We start from the raw sequence: 19,442 nt of genomic DNA on the forward strand, positions 1-19,442 counted from the left end.
AAAAAAAAAAAAAAAAAAANGGCATTCGCCCAGCAGGGGGAGCAGCTAGGTTCACGAAACCGTTCCAGCTACTCCCAAACAGCCTCCGGGCGCTTCAGTCCGGATACAGCGCAGTGTTTGGGGGAACCACATCCCAGCTCAACTGGGGACCCAGCGGAATTTGTATCCCCCGTGGGCGGTCCGAATCGTGAAGGCGTTGCCCTGGGGGAAAGCGAGGGTGCGGATGGTGCTGTGGCTGCGGATGGGGGTGCTGAAGGAGCCGCCGTCTTCTAGCTCACTGTGGCTCAGGTTGAGCGCGCTCCGGCTGCAGTCCGTGCTCAGCCCCCGGAAGGTGCCGTGCAGCTTCCCCGGCACGTCATCCCTCCTCGCGGGCTCCGGTTGCAGCCGGAGCCGCTTGGGGTCGCGGCTCTGCAGCGCTTCATCGCAGCGCTCGGAAATGTCCCTCAGGATGGCATCCACTTCCGCGCAGTCCTGCCCCGCAGCACTGAACAACTCCTCCAGGCTCCTTTTGGCTGTCGCCTTGAGCAGCAAGGGTTCGGCTGTCGCCCCGCAATCCTGGGACTGCGTGATCATCAGCTTCTACAAAATATGGGGGAGGGGCGCCAAGCTGCGGCAAGCTGGACACCCCCCCCCCCCCCCCCCCCCGCTGCGGGGAGCGCAAAGCGGGCCCAGACGCGAGCTGCAAAGTGGCTTAGCATGCTCCCAGCAGCCTCCACCTGTCTCCCAACTCCCTCTGGGTCCCAATCCTGGGGACAGGGTGATGAGTGCCCAGGACTATTTCCGACGTCCTGCAGTATCCCACACTCCCGCACCCCGCTTACATCCAGCACCGAGGCCAGGTGCCGGGTCCGGCTGGCAAGTTCCTTCAGTTGCACGTTCCGCTCTTTGAGCGAAGCGATCTCTTCCTGTTTCTGGGTTAGCGTCACGTGCAGCTGCAGGAGGAGACCCACACATGAAGACGTAGGCCACTGTGGCCGGTCTCCTCTATATACCCTGCCTGAGTTATACCAGGATTCTAACACCTAATCTGGAACTGGGGGCCCAAGGGCATTTACACTGGTGAGACCAATAATCTTGTTTATTTGACTTTTGTTTGTTTTACAAGGCACTTGGACAAAATGTATCTCAGTTTTCAATGTAGGTGGTAGAGTGAAGAGTACGAATTTGGGCAACAAGCAGATCTAGGTTCTGCCTCTGAAAGTTCAATCTTTTTATACCTCAGTTTCCTAATTTGTGAAATGGGACTAGTAAGTAAGAGTATCTTTACAATCTTCAGTGATTGTAAATATTAAATGAGAAGAGAAACTAAATGGATAAGCACAATACCAGACATATAGGAATCTTTCAGTAAACACTGGTGTCCCTGTTAAAAATCTGGTCGGGCAGGATTATTCCCACTTACTGAGATTGGAAACTGCGGGGAGCCCCTGGAGCAATAGAAGCTACCCGAAGCTCGCCCATCCACTGGTTTGGACTTACAAAGAGACACCTGCCAGCCCCTGCAACCCCCACTTCCGCCCGGAGCTCCATACCCAGACCCCCCACCCCAGGATTCCAGCCCAGTGTCCCTACTTGGTTATTCTCAACGAGCGCGTCCCCCAGTGCCCTCTGGTTCTGGTCGGCCACTTCCTTCCAGTACTGCTCCGGCCGGGGCACGTCTGGAGGGGGCAGCGGCGGTGGCTGCAGTGCCCCTGGGTCCAGCGGCGGAGAGAGACAGGGCCCAAATGGCAGTACGTCGCCAGGAGAGAAGGGGAAGTCTCCGCCGGTCAGAGGGGGCGACATCAAAGAGGATGAGTCTGAGGAAGAGTGCGAGCTAGGTTCGCCGCCTCAGACGCGGCCCAGCTAGCTACGGGGACAAAACTCCACGCGGGACGTCGGGTTTTTGTGAAGACCTTGTTAAGTAAAGCACCCCTCACTCTGAGGTCTCTACGATTCCCAGACCCTTTCTGTCTTCTTCATACACAGCAGGCGCCCGGTGTATGCCTACCGACCTGATCTGAACTGGATCGCCACCGTGGCCAAGACAAACTTGCCTGAAGTCACACAGGCCCGCTTTTCTGTACACGACTGTCACCCAACCTCTCCCTGACCACGTGACAGCGTGGGGCTCCCTCTCCCAGACCTCAGACCGACAAACTGAGAAAGTGCTATAGATGCAGCGATTCATCTTCTCTGTGAGGAAGGGTGAAGTCTCATAAACACGCAAGAGCCTGACCCATTGATGAGTTACTGACGACGTTGACAGATGCTGGGTTTACCACCTTCACCACCACGAAATCGAAATCTGAACTAGTGTGATTGGTGCAGCCGAAGAACACCTCTGCCTCCTTTATTTAACTGCAAGGAGACGCCACTTGCCTGAAATGAGATCATCCACTGTGTCTCTGAAATCCTGCAGATCAAAGTCCGCTGCAGTTTGCAGGGAATGGTTCTAGAAAGAAACAACAACAACAAACAAACCAGAGGTGTAAACTAGTTCATGTCAAGTCCAGCAGGTCTGAAACTCCAGACCGAGTGTCTTTATCCCGGGTTTGGCAGCGGGTCCGCATGCACCCTGGTTCGCAGCCAAGCCTGAAAATCAAAGCCCCATCCCAGGCGTGGAACCCAGCAGGCGTGGCAGGGACCAGCTCCGGAGGGTCCTGAGGGACGCCAGAACTGTTCGGGGCTGCGTTTGAGGCGTGGGTCCTTCCTTGCACAGTGTCTTGGCCCCTGGGCCTGGCCTCCTGCTGCCTCACTGGCCCGCCCCCAGACTACCGGCTGCCTCCGCCAGGTCCACTGAGTTCTTCCAGCTCTCAGTTCAACTTGCCCCCGACCGCGTCGCGGAGCTACTGCCCTAAGATGAGGGAGCGGGCGTGCTTATACTCCGTCTTTCCTCCCAAGACCCTACAGTGTGGGGAGGGTCACCCAAAGAAATAACTTGAGGCTATATATCCCGCCAACGTTCAGTCACAGCTAAACCGCCTTCTCCCCATAAAGGAAGGGAAAGGTAGGCTATGATGACGGGGCAAGGATGCCAAGGAAAGTGTTTCTGTTCAGCACGCAGCAAGTGTGACCCCTATGGCCCTTCTGTTTCTCCAGGAGTCAGGTGTTTACTTCGCCTCTCCACCACTCCCCACCCCCACCCGGCCTGCGCACTGTGTAAGACACCCCCAACATCCTGAACTGGACACTCTCCTGGTTCTGTAATGTGCCTGTCCATGTGAGGCAGGAGACAGAAGGCTGGCAGCTTCTGAATATTCTTATTTCCTTAATTCGTGGACATTTAGAGTTGACAAAAGCCTTTCACAACAGAGTCCCTATGTTAATTTTCACACCAGTGTAGGAAGCAGGCAGCACACAGGAGGTGACTCCCCTCCCCCACCATAAAGAATCTCAAGCTGCGAGAAATTGAATTGCCCCAAGTCAACCAACTCTGAAATGGAATTGGGGCGAATCATGGAGACTGTTTCAATCTTCTTTCCTCTATACCTCACTGCCTCTAGCTTTTATCTTTTTAAGGAAAGCCTGGCTTGCAATGAAGACAGCACTGGAGAAGAGGTAAGAAGTTTTTCAAGGCATATGGTGTGAGGAAGGTATCTAATATGCCCATCAGAAATATGTATTCTACTGATTCCACTGTTATTGATTGATTCCCTTGTGTTAATCATATTCATCTCCCCAAAGCTCTTCTTTACTATTCAAATAATGCTAAGAAGAGGTACCTAGTCTGTCCCTAACCTCAAAGAAAGTACAAGTATCAGTTTTCCTCAAGGAGGAAAACTTCAATCCAAGAGGCCTCAAGCACCAGTTGGGAACTGAGGCTATGAGGGGCAAAGGAGCTTAGAAAGGACTCAGACAAATCCTGAAACACAAGTTCTGTTCTGGTTGAAGGAGCTGGCTCAAATGAAACCAGACTCATTTTCAAAGGGTGGAAAGGTCCTCCTTTTAGTAGAGATTCAGCCAAAGCCCTTTACCACAAGGAGACTTGAAGCCAACTCAGGAAGTGGAGCCCAGGAAATGCTTCCTCCAGGTCCTTGGCTCATTCTGGACATCAAACACTTCTAGAGAGGCTCCTCCTTCTGTTCACCTTACCCAGCAGGAAGGAAGCTAGAAAATTTGACCGGAGTGTGCACTGGCCAGGGTTTTTCCAGGGGATCTTCCTCTAAGGGGAATCTTTTTCTCTGCACCAGTTCTTTCTTCCCAAGGAAAAGTTCTGGACCTCTTGGGCCATCTGATATGAGCTCTGTGCTTGAAATTTTGAATCCTACCTTCCCAATTAGATACAAATCTGGCATTTCCCCAAACTACAAAGGAGGCAAAAAAAAAAAAAAAAAAAAAAAAAAAAAAAAAAAAAAAAAAAAAAGAAAGAAAGAAAAAGAAAAACAAGAGGCTAATACAGAACATGATGTAAAATTTAAGTTGTGACTCCTTAAGCAAAAATTCAACAAGAGCCTGCTTGGTTTTCATTACTTGCAAAATAAGCATGTTGGAGTGAGGGAGTGATTGGGCCTCTGAGTCAGATGAAAGATGCTCAAAGTTTGTCTTTCCTTATTTGAGCATCCAGTTGTAAAAAGAAAAATAAAATAGCATCTACAGGCCAACGCCCACTCTCACCGCTTGCCTGAACAATCTCTACTCTCAGCGGCCACCTACCCTGAGTCCATCTGGGCTCTAACCCAATTCTAACCCAGACACTGAGAGGAAGCCTGGAAAGCTGTTTCCCACCACCAACCTCAGTTCTGGGAGGTGGTCATATCTTTTGGAGTGTTCAGTGCTGGCCATTTACCCATGGACCCCATGTGCCAAGGACCTGCTGCCAGGAAGCTGGAGCTGGCACTCTTCCTGTAGGCTGCATGTAGCTAAGACCTCCTGGACTCCTGACCACTGCATGGCCCACTGATGAGCCAGGCAGGCTTCTGGCTTCCCAGACACCAGTGCTGGGAGGCTCCATCATCTGCCTCGTGAGTGTCCGCCCTGGCAAGTGGTAGAAGTGGGATGGGAGTAAGAAAATAGGTTTTTGAGGAAAAGAAAAAAGTCAAAATACCTCTTTGCCCCATGAGGGTAAGTGACATGAGCCTTTGCAGGGGGAGAAAATGCCTTTTTTAAAGGTGCCCAATTGCTGAAGGCCCATCTCGGCAGAGAGGAACGTTTTCTGTCAGATTTCTTCCAGAGATCTTTGTCCTTGGTCCCTCTTCCCCTAAATGTAAACTCTTTTCGTCTTTTCCAGTCTTGATCGAGGAGTTATCCTCCAATCTTCACACTCCTTAGATACCCGGGGAATGAAAACTGTTAGTGAATAGCCAGGAAGGGAATGTTGGGCGCACTGACAGGTTAGGCACGGGGTGCCCAGCTCTCAAATTTGCTCCCACCTACTCGCCTGGCTCCTCAGTTGAGCAGTCTCCGTATTGCTTTGTCAGGGTCCAGGGAAAAGCTGGGGAGTAGAACGGGAGACCCTTTCCCAGGAGGGTACTCCTCCAAGTGAGCCCCTCTGTCCCAGGTTGGTCAGAGCAGCTCTGAGAATGTGTCAGTCGTCACCGACTAGGAGGGAGGAAGAAGTTCCGGTCCTCCGGACTGAGATTCCAGCACTCTGTCTGCCCCACTCGCCAAACGTGCCTGCGCTCCCCGCTTGAGATGAGACAGCCTTTGCGGAAAATGAACCCTTGACTCCGGAGTCGGAATCTGGGTCGCTAGGCTTCGAGAGTGAGGGGAGATACCTGCAGTGCGGCCAAGTCACCACTAGGCGGCGCGTCGGACCCGAGTAGCGAGGAGCAGTCGGCGAGGTCCTGCAGGTCTATGGTGGTGAGCGCTGCGCGGGCAGAACCGGAGACACGCGCGGCGGACCCTCAGCCTCTCGGCCAGGTCTCGTCGCTGGCATCCCCGCCAGGGCATCCGAGCCCCGTAAAGGAAAGCTCTTTCGAGCCACGCGTGCCCCACCCACCCGGTTCGGGGAACCCGAGAGGTAGCGCGGGAGCCACTAAGGCTCACCTGGCAGCGCAGAGGGCTCCGGGTCCCGCGGATCTTCGTAGACCGACACTGGGCTACCGCCGCTGCAACCCGGAAAGAACCTCCGCGGAGGGGCGAACTAGCCGGACACAGAAACGGTGAGCATGGATCAGCCCCGGGGACCCGAAGCGTACGGACCCTGCCCGGCACCGGCCCGCAGCCCCACCTTCTTCTCCAGCTTCCCTGGCTTGCCGAAAGGCCGGCCCCGCAGCTCCAGCATCCTGTTGGGGCAGATGCTGTCGAAGGCTCGGCGTCCCGCCGCGGCACCCCCGCACGGCTGCATCCTGCCGACCCGGCCACTTGGGCCCAGGAGCCGGGAGCCAGGGGCCGGTTATTCGGAGCCGGCTACAGACGCTGCGTTGGCGACCCACACTCAGCGCTCCGCCTGGCGCCAGCAGGGGAAGCCGCGTGGCGGGGTTGGAGGCGAGGGGTGGCTGTAGAGGTGCGGGAGGAGGGCCGAGTGCAGAGGGAAGACTGCCGAGCGGGAGGGGCGGCTCGCGCCTGAGCGCCAGAGGTGGCGCCTTCAGCCCGTGACAATCTGCGCGCGGGCGGAGGCGTTAAACCTAACCTGGCAACGCGGCTTCCCCGGGGAGCTGCGAGCGCGCGGCCCCGGCCCGCGAGCGCCCTTTTCGTGAGCGTTGGCGCCGCCGCCTCCCGGCCGTGCCAGACGCAGGAAGGGAATGAGGGCGGAGGAACCCCACCGGTCCCGAACACTGGGCACCGCCTTCCCGCTTTTGGACCGCAGAGATGGAAAAGTTAACGATTTTTTATCTCATTTCCTTCCCACCCCAGCCGTAAGACACGAAATAAACGCAGACTGACACTCGCTAAAGCCAGGCCAATCTGTTGGATTTGGGTGGTGGTGTAGAATTATGGCAGGGACTCCCCAGAACTGCTTCCGCGTTACAGAAGACCCTTCCCCCAAGACTGGGGCGCACTTCTGGTCTTGATTCACCGACTTGAACAGTCTTGATACTCTGAACCCCTAGCCCACGCTTCCCGGGGCATCAAAATGGTGGGTGGGTATAGGAAAAGTGACATCTACAAATTTTCCACTGGTTTCTGAAAATGGCACCGTGGATGGGCCAAAATCCTCTGAAACCATAGTCTCTTTCTCCCCAAAGGGCTTCTCTGCCCACCACAGCATTTGGACAACTTCTGTACAGCCAGACTTGCTTGCTCTAGGGGGTCTTGGCTGCCCTTCGGAAGCACGAAGGCTCTTCCAGGAAGGGGCATCTCTAAATTCCTGGTTAATATCTCTGTCAGGACCACTCATCTCTATCCAATTTGAGCAATCATCTAAAATTATCTTTGTAACCTCTTTTTGGCACCTTGTTAGTATCTGTCTTTTTTCAAATTTTTATTTAAATTCTAGTTAGTTGACATACAGTGCAATATTGTCTTCAGGAGTAGAATTTAGTGATTCATGACTTACATACAACACTCAGTGCTCATCATAACAAATGCCTTCCTTAATACCCATCCCTCATCTAGCCCATCCCCCACCTACCTTCCTCCACCAACCCTCAGTTTGTTCTGTCTTTAAACTATTTGTTTCCCTCTCTCTTTTTCTCCCCTACCATATGTTCATCTGTTTTCTTTCTTAAATTCCACATGAGTGAAATAATCTGGTATTTGTCTTTCTCTGACTTATTTTGTTTAGCTTAATACACTCTAGCTCTGTTCACCTCGTTGTAAATGGCAAAATTCCATTTTTTGATGGCTGAGTAATATTCCAATATGCACACATACCCCACATCTTTATCCACTCATCAGTCTATGGACATTTGGGTTCTCTCCATAGTTTGGCTACTGTTGATAATGCTATAAACGTCTGGGTTCATGCACCCCTTCAAAACTATTTTTGCATCCTTTGGGTAACTACCTAGTAGTGCACTTGCTGGGTCATGGGGGTAGTTCTAACTTTTTGAGGAACCTCCATATTGTTCTGCAAAGTGGCAGCAGCAGTTTGCCCTCCCATCAACAGTAAGAAGGTTCCCCTTTCTCCACATCCTGGTCAACAGTTGTTATTTCTTGTGTTGTTAAGTTTAGCCATTCTGACAGGTGTGAGGTGGTATCTCATACATTTTAATTTGTATTTCCCTGATGATGAGTGATGTTGAGCATCTTTTCATGTATCTATTAGCTATCTGGATGTCTTTTTTGGGAAAGTGTCTATTCGTGTCTTCTGCCCATTTCTTAACTGGATTATTTGGTTCTTTTCTTGTTTTGTTTTTAGAGAGTGAGAGTGTGAGCCAGGGAGAGGGGTAGAGAAAGAAAGAGAATCTCAAGCGGATTCCATGCTGAGTGTGGAGCCTGAGGCAGGGCTTGATCACATGACCCTGCCTTCATGACCAGAGCCAAAATCAAGAGTTGGACACTCAACAGACTGAGCCACCCAGGTGCCCCTGGATTATTTGCTTTTTGGGTTTTGAGTTTGATAAATTCTTTATAGATTTTAGATACTGTGTATCCGACATGTAATTTACAAATATCTTCTCCTAGCCTGTAGGCTGCCTTTTAGTTTTGTTGTTTCCTTCATTGTACAAGCTTTTTATCTTGCTGAAGTCCCAATAGTTCATTTTTGCTTCTGTTTTTCCCTTGCCTCAGGGGACATATCTAGTAACAAATTGCTCCTGCTGAGGTCAAAGAGATTGCTGCTTGTGTTCTTCCCAAGGATTTTGATGGTTTCCTGTCTCACGTTTAGGTCTTTCATCCATGTTGAATTTATTTTTGGGTATGGTGTAAGACAGTGGTTCAGTTTTATTTTTCTGCATGTTGCCGTCTAGTTTTCTCAACACCATTCATTGAAGAGACTGTTTTTTTTTTCCATTGGATCTTCTTTCCTACTTTGTGGAAGATTAGTTGACCATACTTTGTCTTATACGGAGTAATAGTAGTGAAAATACTTTTAAGGTGGCATGATCCTTTCTACTTGCACCTATTATCTGGCTTAATAAAGAAACCCCTAATACTGATGGAGATGATTCTACAATAGAACTAGAATAGACTTAAGAGACTTTGTGACCTTTTTCGATGCAGGGACCCGCTTGAGGTGAGGTGAGGCAGCTAGAGTTGGAGTGATATCACTGATGGAGAGGAGCTCTGGCTTTAGGGTCAGAGTACCTGAGGATTGGAACGAGGCTCCACAAGATCGGTGGGCCCCAGATCTTTAGGAAAAGTACCTGGCTGGCTCGGTCAGTTGGAACATGCAACTTTGATCTTGGGCTTATGAATTCGAGACTCACGTTGGGTATGGAGGTTCCTTTAAAAAAAAAAAAATCTTTTTTGTTGAAGGAAAAGCATACCAGTGACTTCAATAGAGGTACTATGAAGATGAGATCATTTATGTAATGCAACTGGTGCTTGTAAGTTAATGTCGTTGCTGTTGTTTTAAGGAAGCTTTTCAGCTGTACCTCCAGCCTCCCACAACCTATTCCGGGCTCTTCTTCTGGTGCCTCAGTAGCCTGCTCATTAGCCAGTCCATCCTCCATCCCTATCCAACTTCCCAATCTGTAAGAGGAATAGGGGAGTTCTTAGTTGAGTTTCTGGGAGATCTCTACACGTGGAGACCAATCCCAGATTTTACAGATTAGACTCATTTTTCTTCAGTGAGTTCCAAAACATAGTTGAAAAATAGAACCGTTGTACACAAAAATGTGGCAAAAAGAGCTACAATAGCATGAATCTATGACTCCTAATCTGGATGGTTCTGGAACCAACTCACTCATATCAATGTTGGCTGAGTGATGGAGTCAATGCTGGTGAAAACAACTCCTCCCCAAAGTCGCTCGTTTGTAGAAGAGCTAGTGGCCCTACGTCGCCCCTCAACAGCCTGTTTGAGGGCTCTGGATAATTTTGGACTTGGGTCAGATGTATAATTTTCTGCCTTCTCCTTTTCCCATCACAGACCAGCTTTTCCTCAAACAGCTTGGGGATCACCACTTCCCGATCACTGAGCCAAAAATGAAACAGTTCCTGGAGGCAGAGAAGGGATCAGAAGAGCTCAGAGTAAGTGCTCCTAGTGCTGGGAGGGGGCTTGTGAAGGGAAGTATAAGGAAGATTCTCCAAATCTGCTTTGAGCGTGTTTGCTTTTCATTTATGCACATTTGTCATACATTTAAATTGATTCTAAGTGTAGTAGAACATGACTGAGTTTATTCTGCCAAAAGTCAATTTTTTAAATCATACAGAAAATTTGAAAAAACAGTGCAGTATGTTCACCTCCAAAATTAACATTTTCCCATATTTGCCTTCCATTTTTTCTCCGAGTTTTTCCTCTGTGTTAACTCCTCCCCTCCTTTGTACCTACTGCCACCAGCCTTCATTTCTTGAAGATTTGCTGTATGCGAGGACCCATGCAGGGGGATTTGTATGGAACATCTCATTAAATCCATACCACAGTCCTACCAAATAGGTTATTGTTTTTCCTAATTCTGCGGATGAGACTTGGACAGAGATGATATTTGGTCAAAGTCACCCAGCAAACTGACTCCAGAGCCACTTTTTAAAATCACTATTTTATACTACCTTAGGATCTCATTTGTTATTAAGATTGTTCCAGCCTCAGAGAGGTTAAGACATTGGTTTGGAGTTGACAGAACTGAGACTCCAGGCCTACAACAGACTCAGGGAGAATGATGAAGATAAGACAGCTGTGGAGTTCACTCCAGCAAGTCTCAGTCTAGTTTCTAACTCAGTTTCCCCACTTGTAAAATAATGCCTGTAACACAACTGGAGGCAGGGACTGTGCTGGCTCTCCAGCTATGTTCACTAGTTTCTTTTTAGATAGAAGTAGAGCAAGAGAGAACCTTAAGTAGGCTCCATGCCCAGTGCAGAGCCCAACCACCCCCAAGAGGATAACCTGAGCTCAGGGGCTTAACCAACTGAGCCATCCAGGGGCCCCCATATAGTTTCTATTGAATGAAAGACATGGAGTTGTCTCACTCCTACATCAGGAAGATGGTGTTTTGTTTTGTTTCATTTTTGAGCATTTCCACAAACCTGTATGTGGGGGAAGTTGAGCAGTGTGGCTAATGATGGGACTCTGGAGTCTAATCATCTGCCTTCAAATCCTGGTTCCTCTACTATTCTTCTCTCTCTATACTACTCTATACTACTATTCTCTATGTGGGCCAGAGTCCTCTGGAAAATGGGATAATAAACTCTGCCTCATAGAATTGGAGGATTAAAATAATGAATGCTGAACACAGTGCCTGGTACACTTAAGCACTCAATGATAGCCATGATTACTATGCCATTGTTACCCTGGGCTCACATGCAACAGGTGTTAAGACATATGCGAACTGTTGAAACAAGTGATTGCAGGGTAAATGGGCTCTATTTATGGGGCCACAACTGCCTGCAACGCCTTCATTCTCAACATCTGTTAATTGTCAGAGCAGCTTTTGCTTTGCCCTAGTTCGTGGGCATGTATTGTCCCCAAAGCTTCCCAGCTGGGCATCCTCTGCACCCCAGCCCCTCCATACGGCATGGCCTGCTGGGGGTTCTATTCAAGTTCACATCCCACCTTCCCTTTGGACCTTTAGGAATGAGCAGTCCTCAGCCGCCTAAGAGGGTCACAGGATACAGGCCTTGAAGATACCCTCTCAGACCTGATGTTCCCACTCTAAAGAGTAGACTGAAGGGAGGCAGGGCCCCTCCATCGTTACTGATGGCCTCTGTTCCCCAGCTGCCTTTACCTTCCCTCTCAGGAGATAACACGGGGAATCGTAGCATTCAGACAAACTAAAACAGTACGTTTATTGGGGGAAAACTCCGGTCTCTCATGTGCTCTTAGGAAAATAAATAAAGAAGGAGATGCGGGTATAGTACACTATTTACAACCTGCAGGATGACCTCGTGATTAAGTGGGAGCCATGAACCCTTCTGCTGGCCAAAAGTGCACTCCTTCAAAACAAGGGGAGTCGTCCAGCAGCTGGGTTAGGATGAAAAAGGAAACCACATGTCTATTTCATTTCAATTTCGGGGACAGGCTGCACTTCTCGCATATCTGGAAGGGCAGCATGTGAGTCAGGGAGGTTTCATTTATGGCCACCAGTAGCTGCAGCTTGCTCAGGCAGTCTTGCAGAGCGGCCTCGGGGTGCCCGCCTAGACGCAAGTCCACCGGGCGCGGGAGCTGGAGCATACGGTCAGCCAGCGCCAGGCAACAGATGGCCAGCAGGGAGGGAGTATAGCTGGTGAAGGCATAGTCGGCCAGGCTCAGTTCTGCCACGCCGCGGGCCAAGGCTTGTGCCTCCAGGGCTTCGGAGACTTCAGCCTGCCCGGCCTCCACGCGCGCGTGAGTGAAATGCTCCAGGAAGAAGCTGATGGTTGGTGCACCGAGGCTGAAGTGCAGTTTGTGCAGCACGATGCACTCGAGGTTGCAGAGTTGCTGCCGGGAGAAGGCACCGCAGCACAGGGCCAGGAGCTGCTTCACGCGCGGCGGGTGCACCTCCACCTGTTAACCAGGGGCGTTCAGACCCCGCGGCGCAGACTCCAGGGCCCGACGCCCACCCCAGTCTGAAACCCAGGAGAAAACCAGGACTCCCCTCGTCCCCAATTCCTCCCAGCGACATGGCTGGGTGGTCGCCTCTCCGTTACTTCCACTTTAATCACTTGGTATAGTACCAGCGCCGTTCTCTAACTGGACAGTAGTAGTCCAGCTAAAAAAAGGTTTGAGAAAGTAAAATAAAAAAAATTCCCCTGGAGACTAGAATAGCAGGGCTAAAAAGAGCTGTTGGGACTTACTTTTGGGACTGATTTCAGCCTATTTCTTTGGGGGCCCGGGTGAAAGGACTGTTAGTTGGGGGTGGGAGGAAATTGTGAAGTTAAAACTGTGGGGTGCTTACGTTTGAAAATGTATGACAAAGTTAATTCCGAGAGCCCAGCACTAAATCGTGTGCACTTGGAAAGCCAGGTGGTGACCCGAGGGTGGCCAAGAGCTTGGCGGTCCCCTAAGACCCTGTGTACAAGTACCTGTTTGCAAGCGATGAGCAGGGACGTGACCCCCAGCAGCTGGAAGCAGTCTGCAGCCACAGGCGTGGTGGTAAGAAAGCGGTCCAGCGTGTTCACCGCCAGGCACAGCGATTCGAAGGAGAGATGGAACTGGCGGTGCACGGGGATCAGCCAGCTAAGCAGCTTACAGCGGGATTCCGCCGTTACCTGCCGGGAGGGAGGCGGGAGGAGGACCGGCTGAGCCTAGCGCAAAGAGGGTCTGCGGCAGAGACCAGCCCAGAAAACCCAGGGGGCTTCCCTGGAGGAAGGCACAAAGGAAAAAACGTAAAGGCGCTGGAAATGGACAAACCCGGGCAGCGCTCCGGCGTAGACACCAATGGTCAGGGAAAGGAGCCGGAATGCTCGGATTCGTCCCTGGCCCTGTGGCCGCCCGTGTATACACATTACCTTGCGTAATCCTCTCAGCAATTCACTGAGGGGAAGAGACCCCTATTTTGTAGATGAAGAAACAAGCTCTGAATTGTTAAATGGCTTGCCCGGGGTCGGGAGGAGTCCTTACTGGAGCCCAGAAACGGTCTTGACTCCTCTGCCTTCTACCTTGTCCCCGCTAACCAGTATGGGAACTTCGGACAAGTCACTTAAGGCGTCTAGGCCTCACTTTTCTCCGTTTGTAAAATGAGGACAGTGGCCCGGGCCTCCAAAGCCCTTTCCCGCTCGGACGGAGAACGTCCGTGAGCGCGGGCGGGGGCGCTGCGGGGGGCAAACCGAGCGGAAGAGAGACCCAGAGGGGAGGCGGCGGGGGGCTCGCTCTACCCGCGCCTCACTTGTGGCTGCCGCGCCAGCGACTCCCGCGGGTGGAAGTGGCTCTCCCGCGACCTGCGGAAGACGTAGCAGCTCTGCCCGTAGTCCCGGAAGGTCTGTAGATCTAGCCGCACCACCTGCGGGGCAGGAGCCGGCAGGGAGCTGCAGCCTAGCGCCGCGGAAGCTGCGGGGCTGTCTGCACCCTCGGATCCAGAGCTGGGGGATTCGAACAGGTCGCAAACACCGGAGTCTCCGGGGAGGGGGCACGGGTTCAGGGGCCGCAACGGCTGCTTCCTCCGGAGCCGCGGGCGCCTGTTCTTCTTTACCGGGGCGCGGAGGTTCTGGTCGTCTCGCCTCCTAGCCCGGGCGGCAGGGCTCACGAGACTCGCGGGGCAGGGGGTCACCATTCTGCAGCCTGGTGGCCGCCTCGGAGGTTCCCCGCCTGCGGCGAACCGAAGGCGCTCACGAAAGCGCGAAATAATCCGGCCGAATCGGCGGCGAGGCCCTAAGTATTCTGCGGGCGCCGGCCCCCGACCACACCCCCGGCTTCTCACTGGCTGATTATTGAGCGGCACAAGGCCGAGTTTTCCCGGCTAAAGAACCGCTTCCGAGCGAGCTGCTGGCAACATCCAGTTCGCGAGGCCCGCAAGCGAGAGGAGGAGCTACCCGGGTCGCAGCGCACCCTGGATAAATTGCTAGCTCCGCGTGCGTCCTGCGTTACCCAGGTAACCGAGCCGGGTTAGCAGCGTGGGCTGCGCGCGCCTCCAGGGGTGCGGGCGGGGCGGCGGTTTAGTTGAGTTTGGGCCGAATCCTGACCTGGCGCTTCCTTCTATTGCTCCCGGGCAAAAGATTCTCTCCGCAGCAGTCGCGCAATCCTGGGCCGGATAATCTCGTACGTGCTAGCACTTTCTACGCAGCCTCCAATCCCGATCGGTAATTTTGTAAAAGGTAGCTTCCGAACTCCAAACGAAGGCTCCAACTAGAATTCTGTCAGCGTGGGAGTTTTCTTCAGTAACCTACACAAGCAATAATTCTAATTCGACCGCGTTTGTAAAAATTTTTTTTTTTTAGGCGGAACCCCAGGATCCGAGTGTCGCTCCTTGCGCTGCTCTCTGGGAGCAGAGCCTCCACGGGTTCCTCCGCGCTGTGTATCTGGGAGCTGGTCCAGCCCGCCAGGCACGCAGTCGTGCCGAAAACCAGAGGTTGCCCCGCGAACCTCAGACTGCAGATTTGCAGTACTGTAACATTTGTTCCGCACTTGCCTCCCCAAACCAAGTAAGCTGGAGGGGTTGCGAACCTAACACGATTGGAGGGTTGCATTGCTAGCTTCATCGAATTGCTCACGGCCTTTTCTGTTTTGGGTCATTAGCTTTTAGCCCGCTCCCCGGGGCGGGGCGGGTCAGTCCTCCTTGATTATTCCCCGCTCTCCTTTTTTGCTCCTTCAGAAGGTCAAAAAAGTAAAGCTGGAGCCTGAGGGGAAGTGCCCAGGAAGGAGAGACTGGGCTGGATGTGGCACTTTACTCACTGCACTGCTGGTTTAGTCTCTGGCCTCCTTTTCTGAGAGGTAGGAGGTGGAGTCCTCTGCCTGAGTGAACCTTTCCCTAGGGACTTTGATCCTGAGATAAAGGGGCACCAGTAGCATCTAGTCAGCCTTGGAGGCATTTCTCAGTGGCAGAAAACCTACATACTCTCAGCTTGATGAACTTCCCAGGACAACTGCAAGAAGTGAGTTGGCCAGGTGACACAAGAACAGGTTGAACCATTCCCACCTTATTTCAGAAGAAAGCGGACAAATGTGTATAATCAAATTTAAATTCCTGCCCCCAGAAATGTAGTTGGGTGTGGGGTGCTTTCTCCTACAGACGCAGGAAAGAGAAAAGAGACAGATTCTCTGTCTGGTCAGTTTTACTCCTATTTCCCTCTAACTCTGAGCAAGGTCTTTAGTTCCATACCTAAATAGTGGCATTTGTAACTTGAGAGATGAGGTAAGAACCACCCTCTTTGAACAAACAGGTGCTAGCACTTGCTGTCTTCTCCCAAGCTATTGTTGGGGAACTATTGTGGGAGGAGCAATTAAACCTGTGGAGAGGGCTCAGATGTCAGACTTTTTCCTTGAGAAGCTTTCTGGATGAGGAGGAAGGATCTAGGAATTCTGATCCTTCTCATCCACCGGGATGGCCATGTGGTAAAGTGGAAGGGGCACATAGTCAACTCCTGGGGTCAAAATTGTCACTCCCATTTATTGGTCATTGTGGGCTAGCTGTTTACATTCTCTGAGTCTCTGGTTCCTCATTTGTTAAATGTGATTGTTAATACTTGGCCTGAGAGTCAAGTGAAACCTATGTGAAAACTCAAAGTCCTTTTTGAACATAAAATGGGGGTGGTGGTGGGAGAGTGTCACCTTAAAGTCTTCATTGGGAAGTCAATTCTTATGAAAATGCAGAAGGGTCATTTTGTCCACCTGTGGATGTGAGACTGGTGTCTGCAGTTAACTCTCAACAGGCAGTACCTGAGCTTTGTACTGACAGGTGATGTACTCCTCAGTATCTGAGGAATGCCTGCTGTGCCAGGTCTAAGAGAATGGTGAAGGCTTCATGGGTTCTGGGGTGCCTGGCTGCCTCAGTCGATGGAGCATGCAATTCTTTTTTTTTTTTTTTCTAATGTTTTATTTATTTTTGAGAGAAAGATAGAGGCAGCATGAGCAGGGGAGGATCAGAGAGAGAGGGAGACACAGAATCCGAAGCAGGCTCCAGGCTCTGAGCTAGCTTTCAGCACAGAGCCCGACGCAGGGCACGAACTGTGAGTTCATGACCTAAGTCAAAGTTGGATGCTTAATCGACTGAGCCACCCAGGTGCCCCGAGCATGCAATTCTTAATCTCAGGGATTGTAATTCAAGCCCCAAGTTGGGTGTAGATCTTAAAAGAAAAGAAAAAGGCTGCATGGATCCTTAATTCACAGAGCTGGCACTCTAGTGGGAGAAACAAAGAACCACTTGTCACATTTCAAAAATTATTATGATAGAGGATCTCCTGGGTGTAGGCTTGACAAATAAAATACAGTTAAAATGAAGTGTCAGATAAATTTTAGCATCAATCTGTTTCAGATATTGCATGGGAAACTTTATGCTGAAAGATTGTTATTTATCTGACATCCAGATATTTTGTGGGGGATACTTAAACTAAAAGATTATTTGTTGTTTGTCTGAGATTTGAATTTAACTGAGCCTTCTAACATCTGGCAGCCCCTTCTGGGTATCATGGAGCCCATGGTACAGCCAAGTGGCCTGGTCTGGAGAGGCTTCCCAGTGCAAGTGATGGTTACTCTAAGACAGAAGATGAAGGGCTTGAAAGAAGAGAAGAGGGGGATTTGGGTGAGAATTCCCCACATAAAGGAATAGGATATTGGGAGGTCTGGAAGTATGGCTTTAGTAACATTCTAGGTCTACCTGATATGGAATGGCTGGAATACAGAGTTGTAAGACAGAGAAGGGAGATAATCCTTAATACTTAACATCAAACTTGTATGCCAGGTACTGTGTTATGATCCATATGAATATTATTGTACTAATTTAATCTTTACTACAACTCTATGAGATAGATTTTATTATTGTCCTCTTTTTATAGATAAGAAAATTGAGGAGTAAAGAGGAAAATTAATTTGGCCAAGGTCCCACAGATAGTAAATGGTAGAATGAAGATTCCAACAGCCTTGTTCTGTAATCACCATGCTACTGATTAACAGCAAGATCATGTAGTACCTTGAAGGTCCATTAAATGCTGAAGACTTTACTTGAACCCACTGAGGAGGCCTTACCAAAAGAGAGAGAATCTATCTTATATTTTAAAAGATTATTCTGGCTGATGTGTGGAAAATGGATTGTAGGGGAAACACTGGAGGCCATGTAGATGTAGTATTTGTGGTATGAACAACATAGTCCCAGTTAAGGGCTTTTTACTTTCCCTTAGAAGGTTCTTTAAAATTTATCTTTTCTAATTTGAGACGTGAGTGTAATACACCTTTAAGGCACTAGGTAAATATAGAATACTTTAAAGTTGTAGAACCTGGGGGCACGTGGGTGGCTCAGTTGATTAAGTGTCCCACTCTAGATTTCAGCCTAGGTCATGATCTCACAGTTCATGGGTTCAAGCCCCACATTGGGCTCCATGCTGACAGTGTGGAGCTGCTTGAGATTCTCTCTCCTGTCTCTCAAAATGAATAAATAAACAGTAAAAAAAAAAAAAAGAACCTAATTAAACCCAGGTTTCTATAATGAAAGTTGATTAACCATGTTTTGACCCTGCTTATTTTCAGGTGTGGTTTTGAAACCTGCGAGAGAGTATTAATATAATAGAACTAAAGTTAACTAGTTTTGTTTTTTTCCAGTTTGACACTTCAGCTTCAATCAAAAGCCCTCACCCTGCCTCAGCGCTTTGCTTCGACTGTGACTGAGGTAGGAGAATGCATTTACTAACAGTACTTATTTAGCAAACAGAGTAAGTGGGTTGGGGGGTGGCACCTATATGTGGACAATATTCTTAGCACCTCAAGATGCTTGAGCTCACTTTTGATTTTAAATCACTAAAACTTATATCAGTCACTAAAAATTAAAATTACTTTAAACGATTTCCTATTAATGTAGGTAAGTGCCCATATTGGAAAGTATTAAGGGAACTAGAAGTCAGACAAGTTTTTCTGCTTTTAGTAAACAAAGAGCAGGAATTTTCAACACATATTTTTAAAGCCAGATATTTTGACTTGCGTATCTAAACATTACTTTATTATTTTTTTAAATGTTTATTTTTGAGAGAGAAAGAGCGTGCATGCATGCACGCACAAGCAAGGGAGGGACAGAGAGAGGAAGACACAGATTCAGGAGCAGGTTCCAGGCTCTGAGCCTGACGAGCCTGACGTGGGACTTGAACTCACGAGCAGTGAGATCATGACCTGAGCCAAAGTCAGATGCTTAGCCGACTGAGCCATCCAGGCGAACTTTGACTTGCACATCTAAATGTCCACCAGTATTGGCACTTAGGGAAAAGGCAGCCTCTCTGTTATCAGCCTTCTTCCTGCTTTGCCAGTTACCAGTTCATCAAGGGTTTGGTGCACACACTCAAGGGCATTGCTTCCTCCCTCATGCATACCTGGGCTTTTCATTCCAATTCACACCCACCAGTGCTGTTCTGCTTGGAATAGGTGGTACTGTGTAGTGGTGGCGAAGAGGTTCAGCTCTGGAGTCAGCTCCTCCAGTGTGAAGCCCAGCTATGCAGTACATGAGCTCTGCAAACCAGGACAAGTTACTCAACCTTTTTATTCCTCAGTTTCCCTACCTGTTAAAAAAAAAAAAAAAAGGGGTAATAAGAATAGCCTGTAAAATTGCTGTGAGGATTAGTTAAGGCATATAGTGGGCACAGATAGTGCTCAGTATGAGCTTGCTGCTACTCTAATTACGTTTTTTTCTAGCTAAGGTGTATGACTTTCTGGTATCCAGGGTGGCTGAGGAAAATAATACCTGCCATAATTTTGCTGATATACATGCATATATGATAAGAATCGGACATTGAGAAGTAAAAGAGTAGTAAGCAAAGTAGCAGCATGCTTGAGGCCAGTTCAGACCCCAGCTCTTGTAATATGGGAGACTAAGTGACTCGTTTCAGTGGGCCTTGAATTGAAAGCTTTTCTTCAAACTTTCATAGCTTGATGC

The 19,442-nt window shown here is 49.8% G+C and overlaps 2 protein-coding genes across 2 annotated transcripts; both read right to left on the reverse strand.

The window, feature by feature from the left end:
* Positions 1 to 58: 58 nt before the first annotated feature.
* On the reverse strand, positions 59 to 6,265 carry MCIDAS (multiciliate differentiation and DNA synthesis associated cell cycle protein). Its single transcript, XM_077772974.1, has 7 exons — positions 6,149 to 6,265; positions 5,965 to 6,061; positions 5,694 to 5,785; positions 2,359 to 2,431; positions 1,573 to 1,796; positions 822 to 932; positions 59 to 579 (listed from the first exon to the last, which is right to left on the reverse strand). The coding sequence occupies exons 1-7, from the start codon at positions 6,263 to 6,265 to the stop codon at positions 139 to 141; spliced, it is 1,155 nt and encodes a 384-aa protein (XP_077629100.1). The 3' UTR covers positions 59 to 138.
* Positions 6,266 to 11,684: 5,419 nt separating this feature from the next.
* Positions 11,685 to 14,272, reverse strand: CCNO (cyclin O). Its single transcript, XM_077772997.1, has 3 exons — positions 13,764 to 14,272; positions 12,961 to 13,146; positions 11,685 to 12,442 (listed from the first exon to the last, which is right to left on the reverse strand). The coding sequence occupies exons 1-3, from the start codon at positions 14,145 to 14,147 to the stop codon at positions 11,957 to 11,959; spliced, it is 1,056 nt and encodes a 351-aa protein (XP_077629123.1). The 5' UTR covers positions 14,148 to 14,272; the 3' UTR covers positions 11,685 to 11,956.
* Positions 14,273 to 19,442: the final 5,170 nt, after the last annotated feature.

This window comes from Crocuta crocuta, unplaced genomic scaffold (assembly GCF_008692635.1).
Source record: "Crocuta crocuta isolate KB4526 unplaced genomic scaffold, BGI_CrCroc_1.0 scaffold107, whole genome shotgun sequence".
In the NCBI taxonomy this organism is placed as follows: domain Eukaryota; kingdom Metazoa; phylum Chordata; class Mammalia; order Carnivora; family Hyaenidae; genus Crocuta; species Crocuta crocuta.